Below are 18,136 nucleotides of genomic sequence, written 5' to 3'. Positions count from 1 at the left end.
CTCACTGCTGTGGCGTCTCCCGTTGCGGACAGAGCACTGGCTCCAGATGCGCAGGCCCAGCGGCCATGGCTCACGGGCCCAGCTGCTCCGCGGCATGTCGGGATCCTCCCGGACCGGGGCACGAACCCGTGCCGCCTGCATCGGCCGGCGGACTCCCAACCACTGCGCCACCAGGGAAGCCCCAGTAATCTGTGTTTTAACAAATGATGCACCACCACCCTGAGTCTGCTCATGCAGCTGGCTAAGTTACCCTCATCTACTGAAGGCTGGGATTCTATAAAGCCACAGGTGATGCTGTTATTGGTAACCTCAATTTACCAGTTTTACATAATTTGTCATGTTGATACACTGAAACTGAACCCTTTGATGTGTCTGTACAAAGTGTAATCTGTATTTCATGCAGCTCACATGGAATGAATGCCAAATGGAGCTCAGAGGGGACCCTCATAAAAAATAAGGAAGGGCTTCCTTGGTGGCGCAGTGGTTGAGAGTCCGCCTGCCGATGCAGAGGAAGCGGCTTCGTGCCCCCGTCCGGGAAGATACCACATGCCGCGCAGCGGCTGGGCCCGTGAGCCATGGCCGCTGAGCCTGTGCGTCCGGAGCCTGTGCTCGGCAACGGGAGAGGCAACGGGAGAGGCAACAACAGTGAGAGGCCCGCGAACCGCAAAAAAAAAAAAAAGGAAGAAAAACCTATGGTTTCTTCATGTGTGTGGGAATGAAACACCACGCTTCACTTAGTTTTTTAGGGGTGTTTATGTTTTCATTGGCATATAAATTGTTCTCCGCTGATGAGTTACGGAAGCTAAGAAAGCTAATTTGAGTGGTTTTGTCAGTATAGTTCTAAATTTGTCAATATAGTTCTAAAGAAAATAAGAGACAAACTTTTAAAAAGGTTATGGTATTGGCTTACATTACAACCAAACGAGTGCCATATTAGGCATTTAGACTTTTGAGAAAGAGATTACTGGCTGGATTCTTTATCTTTAGCTCAGGTTTCTTCATTGAATGGATCGCATATTACCAGTTGCCTGTGTGGATGTCTTAACCTTTAAACTCTCTGGGTCCAACTTTATTATTTCCCTCATTTTCATCTCCTAACCTATTCCTTTTACATTTGTAACTCTGCTCTCCACTCAATTTCAGTTGGAACTGGAATTAGAGTTTTCCTTCCCTTTCATCACCCACCTCTATCAGTGACGTCACTCTTCTTAGCAATTTCACTGCCACTGCCCTAAGATCAAGTTCTTATACTTTCTATCTCAGGTCTTTGCAATAGTCTCTTTACTGGTCTCCCAGCTTATGGTCTCTTTCATCTCTAATCCATCTGACATAGTACTGCCCCAGTCATTTTAAAATACCATTTCAACTAGGCCATTCCCCTTCTCAAAAACTTTTTCATGATTCCCTATTGGCTACCGAACAAAGTTTAAAATCCCCACATAGCATTTGAAGTCATCTAGGTATACTTTGACGCTCCCTGTTTTTGCTCACGCAGCTTCCTCCACCTGAAATGTCTTTCTGACATTCTGACAGCTAAGTCCTACTTATCCTTCAAGCCACTGCTCTCTGTCACCTCCTCTTGCCATCCTTTTGGATTCCCAGTTAGAGTTAATTTGCTCCTCTGCAGTGTCTCCTCAGTAGCTGGCTTTCACTTTTCACTTTGTTTTGGCTAACAACATTTTTTAAAATCACAGTCTGTCTTACATCCAATTTAGTTGCGCCTCCCTTAGATTATAGGATCCTGGAGGGCAGGGGTTGTGCGTAACTAATTTTTAAATCATCCTAGGCATAGCATAATGACTTAGACATAGCAAGCACAGTGTTTGTTGCGTTCTTGACCCTAGGAAGGAAGATATTTAATTAAACAACAAACTCCATGTATATGAAATGCTTTTATGCAAATAATAACGATCTACTCCTCTACATTTTCTCTGAGAACCAAACTTCATGTACTACACATAGAACTTGTTTCCTGTTTTCCTATTAAGACTGAAGTCCTAGAAGGTATAAACTATTTATTAATCTTTGTATTCCTGGCAAATCGTATGCCGAAGTAAATATTTGTTGGATGAATACTGCAACTATGCAGTTACGGTTATACCTGAAAATCCTGGGAGTTTGCAAAGACCTCCAGCGATCTTCAGAGCCTAGCCTGGCCTCTAATCTTCAAATTAGAAAATATCTTCCAGGTCATTAGCAGTAAGTTCCTGCTGGATACTCAATGCTTTATTTTTATGTGCTTTGAGAAGTTAACAAAAAAAAAAATGGATGGTGTATTGAAATCTTGTTCAGCGATTCCCTCTGGACCTCTGTTTTTAGGTTTCTTCATCTGTACATTTGGAATATTAACAGTACCTACCTCATCTGGCTGTTGTGAAGATTACATGGCTTAGCACATGCAACGCTCGTGTACAGTAAGCACTCAGTAAGCATGAACAATTATTATTATTATTGCTATTATTACTGAAGACCTCTAACTACATCTGCCAAAGTTGGGGGAGAAAAACAAACACCACACAAGTCTAAGTAGTTTATCTTTTATTCATACAAACAATACATACACAAGACTGTACATTTTTTGAAGACTGCAATAATTTTCTAGTGTAACAACTCTGTAATAAAATTTAACTAAATGTAACATTTATGAAAATATAGATCTCTGATTGGGTAGTTCTTCCCAACAATACAAAGTTTACATAAAAACATTCAATATGAGCTACCGGTTGCAAACAAGTTAGGAAATATCATTCAAGTCACTTGTTAAACTCTGTTGGCTGTTACATAGAACATTCACACACTACATTTAATCCACCTAGACATTTATTTCTTAGAAATGTGTAGCATGGAGGTCCAACTGATAATGACAGGAATAAGAATGTGTTGCCTCCGAAGAGCTAAAAAAAAAAGCATTGACTCAGTCAACTCCACGTGGTCTGTATGTGGGCTGAGCCTTCTCTGGGCTACCACCTCCCTGGCTGGTAGCTAGACCAGGAGGAGTATACTGAAAAAAAAGTCTTTCACTAGGGAGTGGGTGTTTATATTGGAATCACATCTCTGTATGCTTACCTGTCAAGCCGCTTTCCAAATTGACATACAGTTGGCTTGGATTCCCGGTGGGTTAAATCACTTTGTTTCTTGCATTAGCATTAACAATTAAGATGTCACTCTCTTTTTTCTCACATTTCTCCCTCACGTCCCTATGAGAGCAATAGCAGGAGGTATCACTACCCTTATTCTGCAGTTTACAAAAACAATACATCTGGGCGGTTAAAAGATCTGTCTACGAATACTGGATGAGTTCATGGCAGAGCTGGACTGAAAGCAAGTCAGTTCCTTGTTCATTATTCTGCCTTCTCAAGTCACCACTGTCCCTTTCAAACCAAACCAAACCACCACTACTGACGCCCTTTGGAAAGGCATCCAAGGACATGCCATGAGGAAGATAGGGAAGGCAGAAAATCACTTTCCCCTTTTGAGATGTAATATTTTCTTTTAAATAGGAGGAGTAGTTTTTAAAAACATCGAATACCAATTTCACAGCTTCTGCTTTGAAACGGAGAAGACTATAAAAGGCTCTAGAGAGTCCTCAGGCAGAAAGGGTGACAGATAAAGAAGGATACATACAGTGTGTAGAAGTAAGAAAGTGAGTACAAACAGGGAAAGTAAAGAGCCTTTGGACACGCTTAAGATTTACAGAATATTTTAGCACAAAGACAGGCATATTCAGTTTGTCCCAGAGTATTTGGTCAGCTATCTGCGTTTTACACAGGAAAGAGGAGGAATGAGAGTAAGGCAGATGTCATCAGTATTCCATAGATGGCATGTCGAGAAAGCTTTCCTTCTATTAAGATTTACTGCAGGGATTTAGGAAATAATTTATGCTTCGGTGCAACTGACTTCCATAGCACAGCCTTTTGTTAGTACAATGATAGAAATGAACAGGTGTTTTGACCAAATTTGTAATGCCCTTTCTGTAACTCTTTTTTACACCCAGCACAAATAGACATTTCAAAATGACATGAAAAGATTGTGGTTTCTTAGTAAATGTGTTCTTTTGCAGCCCAGAAAATAGTTTAAAAATCATGTGTTCCATTATACAGAAACCCTTGCATGCAGTTGTCACAACTGTATTTTAATGAAGACCGACTCTGTGTGTTCAGTAGCCCTATGATAGCGGTAGGTAGGTAGCTCTTGCCCCAGTCAGTCTGTGGCCTCACACTTCACATCCTTTCTCCTGGGAAACTGGGAGTACATCTGGGCATTTTTGTTACATCATTTTGCACCTTTAGACCTTCCATCTGCAGACTGGATTGACACAGTTGTCAGGATCATAAAATGTAAGGAGAGATTAAGGCTGTGTTTAGTCATCCACACAATCACTTGAAGTCCAACAGCAATTTGTGTTTACAAATTTCAACCAGTTGCTAACTTCAGTCCAAAAGGTCTCTATGTAGCTCTAGCCTCTCTCATCTGGACAATGGGATGAGTTAAGCTGCTTCTTCCCGTCCAGTTAATTTAAAAACTACCCTCTAACTTCCAGTTGATCTAGTCATGTAAATACGATTTGTGGAAATTCTCTGTTAAGACTTCATTCCTGGATACACTTTGTCAAGAAGACCAACCTCACAACCAATTTCACGTTTATGTACATTTCATGAGCATGGCAATAATTAGCATTGGGACTCCAGCATCTTTCCTGTCCTTTAAGAATGAGTGTTTATCATCTGGGATACAGAAGATACTTTTTTTTTCTTTTACATATTATGTATTTCTGCTGAGCAGGAAAAACATTTTGTCAGTTGTCAGGGGCATAGCTGTGGCCCCTGGATTCCAGGGCAGAGCACACCCGGTCATAGCAAGAGTTGTGTTTCTTGGAGGGCGTCGCCTCGTTGGGCTCCATGGAGTCACTCACTGTGATGGGACTGTCTCTTGCAAAGACCTCAGTGGACTCTCTCCATAAGCAATCCACAGACATTTTAAAACAGTAACTATTACACTTTGGCCTGGATGTCTGTGTCGCATTATTGAAAATTTGTCTGCTATTTGAAGTGGCTATTTTAATTTTCAGTGCAGCATCTACGCGGTCCACCACCGTGTATATCCCTATACTGCCGTCGTCAAAACCCACAATGATGTTCAGGTGCCGCTGGGAGAGGGCAAGAAAAGTTGGAGTTTTGTAGAGGGAGCAAGCACCGATATTTTTGCCATCGGCCAGTCTCATGACAATCAAACTGGATATCGCACCATTTTCATCCTCTTCCTCCCCGTTTCGGAAACAAATGTATACCAGGTAGCGACCGTCTCGAGACAACCTGTGCCTCCAGATGACCCCAGAGGCGTGGACCACCCGTAATTTACCGCTGTGTAAATCCAGCACGTTGATATTTTCATCTCCCCTGGAAATAATGCCTAGCTTTCCATTGGGGGAAATTTCAAAATCCTCTAGATTTTTCAGGAAGTTGTTTGGAAGTTGCACACGGCGACAGATCACTTCATCTGTCAGACTCCAGATATTCACCGTCTCGGCTGACGTGATAAACACAATGATGTCCGGACAATCGGGGATCAATTTAAAATTCACGATGGTGGTGCCGTCTTCGCAGCAGACCTTCTTGGTGATGCTTCCCGTCCAAAGACTGACTGCCAGCACCTTGCTTTTGGTCATGCCCACCACGAAGGTATTTGCAGAGGTTATGAAGGCGTTCTGCAGAGTGGTCAGGATGTTGCATACCCTGTGGCCCGTGGCCAGTCTCCAAACCCTGGAGGCATTTTCCTCACAGAGAGAGACCACGAACTGGTCATTGTGAGTAATCAGCAGCTGAGATATTCTCTGCCCATTAATTCGGAAGAGGTTTTCACCGCTGCTGGTATGCCAGACGTATTGGCTGCTCTTGTCATCCGATGTCACCATGACGTCTCCAGAGGATGTCAACACACAGTGTTCAACTATTCCTTCATGCTTAAATACTGCTTCAAGGAACCCACTGCTGAAGTTCCACTTGTGAACACAATCAGAGCCATCGAGGGAGTAAATGATTTCCCCCCTAGCAGGTAACACCAGACTTTGGATGGGTTTTCCAGTCTTATCTATGTTGGACATAGCTGTGATTATATCTATGTCCCAGATAGAAAGAACACCACTGGTGGATAAAGATATAAGCATGTTGTGATGACTGGATCTCACCAACTTGACTATGGTACCTGAGATTTCCTGTAAGCTCGCCATACACTGTCCCGTGTCCCGCCTCCAGAAAAACACGGCCGAGGTGTTTTCCATGGTCGCAATGATGCAGTCTCCATTCTTGGACAGCACAGCCGATATAAAGCGTTCGTTGTGCTTCGCTCTGAACTTTTCAGCCACCTTCCACATACTGGTATCTAAGAGCTCGATGCTGAGGGCTTTACAGATCAGAACTGCACTTTGGTCCTCTGAAAGCTCAATGCTGACCACTTCACTATCTTCTCGTCGGCAGTCAAAGTCATCGGTCAGCTGGGGGTTGGAGATGTCCTCAGTGTTCCAAACAGAAAGGCTTCCCTCACTGTCTACCATTACCATTTCCTGAGCCGTGTCCAAGATAAGAAGAAACTTCACAAACCCACCTGAAAATTCAGACGTCACCGTACATAACTTTTCTCCACTCCCTAAATGGAAGATGGTAGTGGTGTTCAGGTACTGTCCACAGAAGGCATACACGCCGTCCAGAGAGCACTGGACACAGGTCACTTCGTACCAGCAGTGGAACTGGTAAAGGGGCCATCCGTAGAGCAGATCGATGACAGTGACGTCTTTGCTGGCTTCGAGCCAGGCCAGAGCGTGTTTGACGGACAGTGTAAATCCATTGATGTAGGTGGAACCGCTTCCATGCTTGGTCCCTTTGATTTCCACTTCAGACAGGAGGCAAGAATTTACATTGTCGTAAACCAACAAGGTGTTATTTGTCGTTGCCACCACGAGATACTTTTCGTCACTGGTGAGTTTCATGCCCAGGATGACAGACTGGGCTGTCGTGATCTGCCTGAGTAGTTGATGCGTTTCCACATCCCACGTGCTGATGGAACCGTTTTCTAAAGCTGTGAGCACCGTACTGGGGTTACAGGTGGGCAGAATCTCGGTGACGTGCAGGTGACTAGATGACAAGGGAAGACGCTCCGGGCTATAGGTCACATCCATGGATGAGTGTAATGGCACGATGGAGCAGTATTTGGGCCCATCTTTGTCACATTCTAAAAGAAGGTGTCTAAGTTTGGGCAGGGAACTCACGACGGGCAGCAGTCTTTGCTGAAGCTCTGCAGAGAGGGAGCCGGGGAACGCGACGACCTTGGTTTTGATGCTGCGGAGGGTGCTCGCCAGGAACTTCAGCTCCTTCTCCTGCGAGCAGTTGTAAGCCAGCTCGATGTCCAAGAGCACCTTGTCAAACTGGCCAATTTTGATCATGGTGTAAAGCCAGCTGAAGTTCATGATGATGCCGTAGAGCAGGTCATCGGTTTTCCCACACCTCGTCAGGTGGTGCAGGAGCTCACACATTTTCCGATGGTTGACGAAAAAGATGTCAGGCTCCAGTGGGTTGCACTGAAAGACCCAGGGCTGGTCCGGGGCCTGCCTGTCGAAGGAAGCCTGCTCTGTGAAATGCTTTTCCTCCTCAAGCAGGCTTCTGCTCTCCAAGTCAAGACAGCCATTCAGGTAGGGGTCTTCAAGGCAGAAAGCTTTCCTTCTGCCCCCTGACCAGACCCCCAGGAAATAGTCTGCCAGGATGGTATGCATTTCATGCAGGTCACTGTTATCCTGCAGATATAGCTTCTGGGCTATGAGCTGCAGGTGTCTGTTGGCCCAGACCAGGAGGGTGATGTTCTTCACGTGTCTCTCGATTAAGTATCCACTGAGCCCCTCCTTGAGCCTCGCGATGTACAGATAAGGTACCCTCAGGGGGTTGCTGGGCCTGACGCTCTCGTTGAGCTCATTCATCACACTGTTGTCAAGGGCCAGCACATCTTCCAGCTCCATTTCACTCAAACCCATTTTGGCCATGGTGATGTAACCTAGAGCCCGGGAGACGAGCTTCTGCCCACACTTCCTCTCCAGGGAGCAGAAGAGCTGCTCTATGCTTTCGTGCACGGTGACACAGAGGGAGGATTCGTCGACGTCTCTGTGAGATCGCCAGTTTCTCACCTCCCTAAAGGTCAGGTTCACAAACATGGGCAACGTGCACTTGGAGAAGGCGTTGTTCACGTAAATCTGCTGGCCCGACGTGACCTTCCTTTTGACCCGCAGCAGCTGGTGTTTGAGCACCTGGCTGCACATCTTCCTGTCCCGGGGAATCAGCTCAATGTAGTTGTCTTCTTCGTGGATAAGGCACCTTAGTTTCTGTAGGATCCCATGTTTGTTGGGTAGCGTGGAGAGGACAATCCGGACGAATCGGGGAAGGTGAACCGGGAGCCACCAGAGCTTCCTGGCCTCGTGGCTCTCTGAGAGCTGCTCCAGGGCATCGAATATGACCACGAGGGGTCTCTGCAACGAAGACTCATTCAAGAGGTTTATAAATAAGTCGCGGAGGTCATGGATCTTCTTAGGGTAGCTCTGAACCAGGCACCGGTAGTTCACGGCCAACTGTTCACAGACACTTAGAAGGAGAGTCCTAAGATCAGTACTCATGTCTGTGGTTCCTAGAAACCTCACGACTACGACTGGGTCAGATTCCGGTCCCGTGTCTTCATGCAGCCAGCCATAAGCCTAGAACATAAACTTGGTGTTTAGAATGGAGACATAAATTCACATGGTCACATGCCACAACACTTCCCCTCTGCAGAGATCAGCCTTCTGGTAACCCTGACCAGGCAGAAAGTACCTTAGAACCAGGAAGTGGAAAAACCTGAGATGGTCAGAGAGCTGTCAGAAAGCTCATGCACTAAAGTCTGTAGGTGAGACCCTCAGGCTCCCTCTACTAAAGGTAATAAAATGGTGACCACAGTATTCGTCAATCACAAGGCAGAATTTAGCTTGTATTCTAAAAGTTACAAAGCATTTCACAAACTGTAAACCTGAATATCTAGTATGCTTAGTTTCTCATCGCTGAATCTTCATTTCTTGGCATGGTTGTTGGCACATGGTCGGTGCTTGGTGAACATTTGTTTAATGAATAGATTAATTAATGACCTACACATTATACTGAGTCAAATATTTTCCTTAATTGAGATCACATAAGGCTATATATGTGGCTGACCACGTTTCCAGTTAATTAGAATGCAAAAATACTCAGCACTAAAATGATACTGAATATAGTCTTGTATGATTCAGAGACACTTCTATTGTGATGCTATAGGGTCATCATTATGATTATTTTCTATCATTACCATAAAAATCTATATAATGCTGGTTAAACGAGTTTTGCTGAATTTGTGCTTTATAACAGACAGGCAGTCATCAGGCCTTGTATTGTCTCTCTGTAGGGCACATGGGATTACAGTATCATGTTACAGAAGAGGAAACCAAGGCCAAAAATAGCTTGCTTGGAGTTAAATGATTACCAAGAGATGAAAATGGAGTAGAAGTCATACCTGACTTTCATTCTAGTGTTCTCTCTCTGCCACTCTCCCTTTTTAAATTGTATAGTTAAAGAGATAAAGTATATGAGGGGGGTGCTAGGTTTAATATTTTTCTGTCTGGAAAGGTAAAGACAAAAAGGGATATGATCAAAGTATAAAACACTCCAAAGTATATTTTTAGGGAGAAAATACTTTTCAGTAATCCTTGGAATTCACCGAGGATACTTCTTAGAAAAGGACATCTCATTTAATACATTAAGAAGTAAGTTTATGAAACTTGGTTCCCCAATTGGTAGTTCAGGTTAACATATGAGTAGGTTTAGAAAAGATTCATGGATGTCAGTTTCAGAATGAACTGTTAAGGAAAATAAGCAACTCATTGTCGGTGTTTGGTCCAAACCTTTGAAGCTAATTTGGAGGAAGGTAACGTTGCCATTTTACAGCTGTCGTTCGGTGGCAAATCAGAAACAGAAGACAGTTTGTTTGTCCCTGTGTGGATGGCTTATGATGATTATATGCATCGTCCTCCCTCCTCCCAATCACGTGTTGTGGGATGTGTGATGTCTGTAAAGAATGGCCCTCTGATCATGAGCTCACGTCCAAGGAGAAGTCGATTGCACAGGAGGTAACCTGGAGATAAACACGGGATGCCTGTCTGCATCCTTACAAGGAACATGAGCTCACGAGAGCACAGGTTGTTGTTGGTGGGGGTGGCAGGGGGTGGGTGGAGCAGATGTTCCCCAGGAGGGAGGAGAAGCAGGCAGAGTCCAGGCAGGGGACCTAGAAATAGGCAAGCCTCCTCAGGGGAGCTGGTGGTTGGACAACAGATCCACAACAGCGAGAGCTCAGAAACCTGACTGACTGTCACCACACTGGCCACAGGAACTGCATATGTATACAGGCATATCAGCACACATCATGTAACTCCCGTGCTAGACACACAGGGTCGCATCACACGCGCATTGTCCCTCCAACCACTTTTACCCTCCCCTGCTCCGCAAGGAAAAAGCCCCAGAGTGAGGGTGAAATGGATACACCAATGTTTTCTCATTTGATTTCAGCTCCCCTTGTAGTGTCACTATCTTGCTTCCTTGGAATAATTCTAAAGTTTGAAGATGCGTGTACAAAGTAGTGTTCAAAGACAGACAGTCACACACGTGCACCTGCACACGTTTATTTTGATGCAAAATGTCCCTTAAGTGTAAGCCTGCCATTTCATTGGGTGTTCAGTTAGAGAAGGAAAGCGTATCCTAACACAAGAAGAAAAACCAGCAGCTGGGCTTGGCAGATTGAGGGATTGTAAATGGGCCTTCCTAAGGACTTTTCAAGTATTGGGACTGGCCAAAAAGTTCGTTCAGGTTTTTCCATAAGTGTTACAGAAAAGCCCGAACGAACGTTTTGGCCAACCCAATAAGCTTGATACACCCGATTGTCTCCTGTGACCTTACTTTGGAACGTAATCCCCCCATAAGGTGCAACACAATTTTTCCAGTTCTTGTCCTCAAGATGATCTACCTGAAATTGTGTAGCATGTGATAAATCATGAGAATGTTCACAAAGTTAAAGAAAGATCTGTTCGTAAGAGACTGACCATGGGAAGAACAATACAAAGATTCTGAAGTAACACCAGGATAATATAAACCATCAGACTTTGATAGCAAGTGTAACAGGAGGTTAAAACTGGTACTAGTGTCAGCCAGTTTAGACAATAGATACCGCATTCAGATAGAAGCTCCAGCCCATCTTGCAAGACTTGAAAGGGAGTTTTGAAAATTAGTTTTGCTACCTTTGATGGACTACCCACCTCCAGCCTGAAAAAGAGATCCAAGAGGCCAAGAAAAAAGTGGGAGATGAGGATGCTGTGGGTTGTATCTCTTACCACCCCACTCCCAAAGGGGAGGGCTGAGAGATGCCCACCCCTCACTTCTACCCTAGGGAAAGGGGCTGCAATGGACCACTTTCAGGATGCCCCCTAGGGCTTGGGAGACATGGCCATCTGTATCTGATGACATCTGAGGAATATGGAGGTTGAGTGAGTGAGGCTGGCTAGCTGCTCTGATGGAGGAGTGATAAGAGAGCTGCCGTATTGGAGCTGGAGTTTCTCAGGGCAAAACAATACCTGAGTGTTTCCCATGTATCATATGTGGGCCACTGGCAAGCGTGAGCTGACGAGGGTTTCTGTTGGTTCTGTTTTCCCAGGTCTAAGGGGGTTTGCTGGGTTGTGGAGAGGTTCTTGGAAGAAAGATACTAGAAATGAGTGTTGCTGGATGCCTAGGAGCTATGGAGGTGACCAGCTAGATAGAAAAGCAATGCAGTTCCCTGTGTCACCCTAGGGAACTGTAGGTGAGAGATGCTCAGTGAGGACAAGGTGGGGGATGGGGGAGGGAAAGGACTTTTGGGAAACCATGAAAAGACCTCAGAAGAAACGGAAGTGTTAAACACCTGCCAGGACCAGAGTGCCGAACCAGGTCAGAACAGTACTGGTCATATAAGAATGTTCCGGCCACCTTACCTTTCCTACATCCCCTAAACCACAACCCTACAGGGGTCAGAATGCAGCTGGGGTTAGGGACAGAGGGGAAGAAGTGCTCTGTGCTGAAAGAAAAGAGAAGATGGCCATGTCCCTATTTCCCACTGGAGGTGCCTTGTGTATGGTCGACCTCGGCTCAGGCAGGGAGATGTAGACTGAAGTTTTAATTATCATCTTTGACTGGACATAGTAATTGCTGAACTGAGATGGAGTTAATATCCAGAAGCGATTGGAGTGCTTGTCTTTGCTGAGAGTGATGAGAAGAGTTGTGAGATCTGCCCTAGTTTCTATCTAGGTGAGAACTAGCCCCATAACATGAGTTTGAACAGTAAGAGACAAAACAAAGCTATTCTAGAATTGGACCCCGTGAGTCTTATTCTTTCAGTATAACTGTTATACCAGCAAAAGAGAAACACTGAAGTATCCATTCCTAAAGGACCGATTATAATTCGGATAGTAAACACAGAAAATGGAAGTGAATTTGATCAGTTGATCTTTTCCCCAAAGTAAAATTATTTACAAATATACATGTAAAGGAATAGGCTTTTACCTTCTTTGCTACTTCAGCTAGCAGAAGGGTCTTCCCAGTGCATGGTCCACCGTATATAATAAGAGGGTTGATGTGCCCAGTTTTGCTTGGAAGAATGTATTTATGCACAATGTTTAGAGATTCACATTTGTACTCGTAGAAGGAGGCATACGTTTTACATAGTGATGAATGCTGAAGGATTTCGTCGTAGAGTGTATCCGTTTCTGTGTCAAAATTCTGTTGTACCGTGGCCTGAATTATGTCAATCATGTCCTCATAAAATTGTTTACCGAGTCCTTCTATGTAATGGTTTTCTATTTCTTGGGAATAGCCTAGTTTCATGTCACAATGAGTAACAGATGTGTACACTCTCAGATTAGATGACGCAACAATGGTAGGAATAAATTCATCCCGGAGTTTTATCAGCTTCTCTTGGGCTTCTGGGTCCCGAATAATCCTTGGTTCTGCTCCAGTTATATCCATGTATTTTCCCATCTCTGGGATTTTCACGAAACGCTCAATGTTAGCAATTTTCCTAATATAGCAAACACATTTCTTCAGGAATGCTGGAGTTTGCTTCCCTAGAGCGAAGTCAAACTCATCCTCTAGAGCTGAAAGAAAATACAGCAAGGAGTTTATTGTCTAGAACAAAGATGCAACACACCCACGCTCCGAGCACATAACTCTCAAGTCACTAGTGGTAGTTTATTTTGTTTATAGTGTGTAGCAGAGTCGTCTCTAGAATCATTTCTCAATTCCTTAATTTCCTATTTGTCTTTTCCTAAACAGCCTGGAGCCCAGAACAATGGGTTCTAAATAAAATGATTTAATTTCCTCCGCAACCTGAGGGAACATAAGCATAAGAAAGAAAGCATCCCAAGCTTATGGTTGACACTTAAGTTCCTGTTTGGCTTCCCTCCCAGACTTCAGGAGTTCTAAGAGTGGAGAGCAGGCACGGACTGGGGCCAGGAGAGAATGAGGAAGAGGCCAAGTGACGCATCTAGTCTATTTCTTCCTTCTCAGTCTCTCCTTACAACGTGGTTTCACCATTTTGTTTGAGACGCATTGTACCCCAGACAGATACGTGGAAATAAAAATATAAAAACGGGTTCAAAATATAATTATGTGCTGATTTTATTTATCCATTATCCATGTCACTGTTAAATACTGTTATATCCATCAGATCAGGTACAGAAAAATGACTTAGTATGTAGCTTTATTTCTTGTGAGAGAAACCATGTTAGGGCTTACAATACATATGTTTACATAAAAGTAAATAACCATTCTAAATCATTTGAGGCCCCATAAGAACATTTAAAATTGGATCAGTAGTAATAAAAATATCATTTACGCATGGTTTTAGGGAAGTCAAATAAAAAATAAATAAAATAATTAAACCAATGGATATGAATTTTAAGGCAAGCAGGCTTTTAAAACGGACTGCCCTCCCTTCCTCCCCTGCCTTTCTGCTTTTCTTCATCCGGTTGGTCTTAATCGAGCATCTACTATGTTCCAGGTACGCTGCTAGTTTCTTAGGATACAATGGTAAGAGAAAATTGAGAATGTTAAAAAAAAACAAAAAAACCCTTATGAAGCTTACAGTCCAGTGGAGGATGGCAGACATGAATCACAGAGTCCCACAAATGTATTATGATTATTTTTAGGCCCGTGAAGGTGAATAACATGGTGCCATGAGAGCAAACCCACCTGGAGGTCTAACCCACTTGGAGAAGTCAGGGGAGGCTCTCTTAAGGGGGTGACTACTGGGCTGGGATCTGGTGGAAACATGGGGGGAGGGATGGGTCTGGTCGTAACTGAGAACATCTCAATGTGCTGGCCACAACGCCGACATCGAGCAAAACCTAGAACACAGATGTATTCTCTAGAGTAACTATTAAGGAAGGTGGGAATTTTATTTTTAAATGGTGTCTTTTAGCAGAACTTCTGTGATACTGTTTTTTTCCAGTAATGATAGCAATTGATAAAAATTTGTGACTTAAGTAAAAAAGACATGTGTATAGCCACCAGTGTTGAATGAGCTGTGCCATTCACATCAGTATGTTTTTTATTTATTTATTTTTTTTGCGGTACGCGGGCCTCTCACTGTTGTGGCCTCTCCCGTTACGGAGCACAGGCTCCGGACGCGCAGGCTCAGCGGCCATGGCTCACGGGCCCAGCCGCTCCGCGGCATGTGGGATTTTCCCGGACCGGGGCACGAACACGTGTCCCCTGCATTGGCAGGCGGACTCTCAATCACTGCGCCACCAGGGAAGCTCTCGCATTAGAATGTTTTATAAAGGGTTTTATTCAGGCAAGTTGGTTCAGGAGGCCAGTTAAAGGAGCTTTTATAACATATGTCTACTTTTCTTTTTATAGAAGATTAAGAACTTGTTATAACGTAGACAGGGGAAAATGTAAGAAATCTGGACATTATGAGCTCCTGCAGAAAGCAGCCTTTGGCCCATCTCTTTTCCAGCCATCTGGGTACAATGCTAGGGGCACACTAGGTTAGCCAGTGCTGTATACCGAGTAACATGAAGAGAAAGGAGGTGATCCACCTGCAGTATCTATATGTAATGGATGATAATTAGAGATATGCACTGTCACCCCTGACTCCCAGAAAACAGACCAACTGTAACCTGACTTTGTACCACCTCTATGGAAACAGAGTGCCAATCAGACGTGTTGATCATCAATGCAACGTGAAAAGAGATACAGACACATCAAGCTGGTAGAGCCCATCCAAGCTTGGCTCAGGGGGGTAAAAAGAGGCTGTATGTAAGAATGTCTGGTTGATAAATATCCCTGAATAAATGAGTCATGTGAGACAAAATCAACTCTGTAGAGTTATTTTTAGAAGCAAAGTGCATCCTCAACATTTTGGGAAACTTTTATTAATAATAATTCCTGATATTTATTTGTCAATGAATATTATAAACTTCTCCCTTACTAGAATAATGTATTTGTTTTCTGTCTTTGCATTTTCCTTAATTTCCTAAGGTTTAACCATCACAGAACCTGATGAAGGTAACACTAGGGGGAGATTCCCAGCCCTGGCAGCTATCATTCATGAGACATTCAGCTCTCTACTATTCCCAAGACCACTCAGTTGTGGCATTCACAGTAGGGCACTGTTTTGGAGTCTAATTTATTTCTCTTCCTTTCCTGTTATTTAAAAAGGTAAAACTGGAAGTGTTGTGAAAAAATACATTCAAATATAAATAGTACACATTTCCAGGTTCTATTAAAGTACTATTGTAGCATAAACCCTGACGTTTTTGGGGGGTTTTGTTTGTGTGTCTGACTTGAGCTTTGATTGCTGATGCATCCATTTCAGTGATGGCTATCTTGAATAAACTCATCACCAACCACACATGCAGAGCCAGGCCACCTCCACTCACTGAGGTTCCTTTGTTTTAGAGATCTTGGTTGATTTCAGTAATCACTGAAATTTTGGGCCACTTGTTTTCTTCTCTTCCTGTGCTTTAAATTCCCGCTCTTATGTTTTAAATTCACCAATAAAGAGTGAGCCCAGTAAAAGCAAAACCCGATGCCCTCTCTCTCTCTCTCTCTCTCTCTCTTTCCTTGTGACCTTGCTGTGTGGCTCCAGGTGTGCTGTGTAGTTGCCAGCTCCTGTGAGTAATAAGGCTTTATTTTTTCAAACTTTCCTGATGGTGATTGCCGAAGGGTATCTTGCAATCATAGAAGGAAGCACAAGGGTTGGTCCAACCACAACATTGGTTATTGATAGGCTGGAGAGACAGGCACAAAACAAATATACTCTATTCATTTCAAAGAGTTGGCCCTTCTTCAGCAATTTTCATTGTGCAGACATTGTCTTAAAATGAGTTTGGAATGTAAATAAAAATTTCAGGATCATGCATACCTTTAAGATGTAACCCCAAGTAGAAAATAGTCCTCGTGTAGTAGTTCGTACTACATAGTATGAGATTATTAATCTTCATATGGCTATCCATGTGGACCATGTTCTTTAGTGTGGAGAAAATTAAGAGAAAGTGTTTGCCGATGAATATTTGAACACTTGAGCTGTCTGACTCTAAGCGAGAGGATACCCTCCCCTAACTGGTGTCTCTTACATCAGGAATAAGAAAGTTTTTGCTCTTGGTATTTTTTTCCTAATACAGCATATTTTTAAAAACTGGGTAGTTCTGCCCTTGATAAAGATGAAGAACCAGGGCTTCTAAATGGGTCAAAAAGATCCCAAAGGAATAAGGATATATGTTAACCTGTATATTCGAAAGATAGTACTTATTCCTGCCAATTTTAGTACTTTTAGGGAGAACTAAAATAAGACCTAATGTTTTGACAGCGTCAGGAGAATGAATTTGTCAAAATTATATATAATTCCTCTGAGCTTGAAATACATGTATATCCAAGGAGAATGATATCAAGTGCTTCTTCGGTTTTCACAAATGTTTTGCTACACCATTCACAAAACCAGTCTGAAAATGCAACTACTGTTGCTTTTTCTTCAATAATTCTTTACTATCAACTCTCAAAATAAATGCTACTTAACTGATTACTTTTACCCAGGTGTGTTTGTCCCCTGGAAACTGTGACTGACATATTTCTTCAGATATGTGGTTTCCTGGGCAATTCCTCAAAATAAAGCCTCTTTTCCGTGGCTGAGAAAGGCCCACAAGTGAGTCTCTTCTCAGTAGCTGGGGAGACTTTTATTTTAAGGTTAAATTAGATCCTGCCACTCCCTTACTTCCCAACCTCCGATGGCTTCCCATCTTACCCAGTGATGGAAGAAATTGTCACAGGTATGGGAAGTCATTCTGGCTTACACATGGTTTGGCTTGACATTTATGCTAACTACAACAGCCTGTCTTCTGGCCTGTCAAACATGCATTGTACATCTGATTTAACCACTAAAATCTGATTTAACCATTTAAAAATCAAAACGGAATAACTGTGGTTCAGGCATTCAAAATGGAGCCGGGTGGCCATTGGGGATGTGCTTTCAGACATGTTCCTGTATCACTGAGAACTTGAATTCTCTGAGCTGTATCAGACTCAAGGATACAAGGATATCGTCGTTCTTAAAACAATATCTGCTAGCATCTGCCTAGGTCTCAAGGTCTCCCCTTGTACGTGTGCGACCACTTCAGACCCCAACCAATCCTTATTTGACAAGCATGCTGACTTCTCGCCAGCTCCAATGATGATTCTTGATACATGGCTCACGTGGCTAACTGTAACTTTGTGATTTTTGCCTATATAAGCCTCCCCCATTTTGCAGTCAGGTGGAACACAGTTTAAGTACTTCTTAAATCTGTGTCTCTTGGGCTATAGTCCTCAGGCTCAAATAAAATTCTTTTCTATTCCTATTAGACATTGTTTATTGATTATTTCTGTTGACAGCAGAATAAAACACAAGGTCCTTATTATGGCCTGTGCCCACCTTCTGATCTCGTCTCTCCTTCTCCAAGCCTGGCTACCTTTACCTTCCTCCTGCTCCTAGAATTTGCTAAGCACATTCCTGTCTCAGGGACCTTGAACCTGGTAATCCC

At 43.4% G+C, this 18,136-nt stretch overlaps 1 protein-coding gene across 1 annotated transcript in view; it reads right to left on the bottom strand.

Moving 5' to 3' along the window:
• Positions 1 to 2,523: 2,523 nt before the first annotated feature.
• Positions 2,524 to 18,136, bottom strand: part of NWD2 (NACHT and WD repeat domain containing 2) — a 201,637-nt gene continuing 186,024 nt past the window's right edge. Inside the window, exons 6-7 of the mRNA XM_032632883.1 lie at positions 12,621 to 13,210; positions 2,524 to 8,728 (exon numbers count right to left, since the gene is read on the bottom strand). Of these exons, the coding sequence (XP_032488774.1) occupies positions 4,796 to 8,728; positions 12,621 to 13,210 (4,523 nt within the window). The 3' untranslated portion in view covers positions 2,524 to 4,795. The remainder of the gene's footprint in view (positions 8,729 to 12,620; positions 13,211 to 18,136) is intronic.

This window comes from Phocoena sinus, chromosome 5 (assembly GCF_008692025.1).
Source record: "Phocoena sinus isolate mPhoSin1 chromosome 5, mPhoSin1.pri, whole genome shotgun sequence".
NCBI classification, from domain to species: Eukaryota; Metazoa; Chordata; class Mammalia; order Artiodactyla; family Phocoenidae; genus Phocoena; species Phocoena sinus.
The sequence above is the reverse complement of the archived record's forward strand: the minus strand, read 5'-3'. Positions and strand labels throughout refer to the sequence as shown.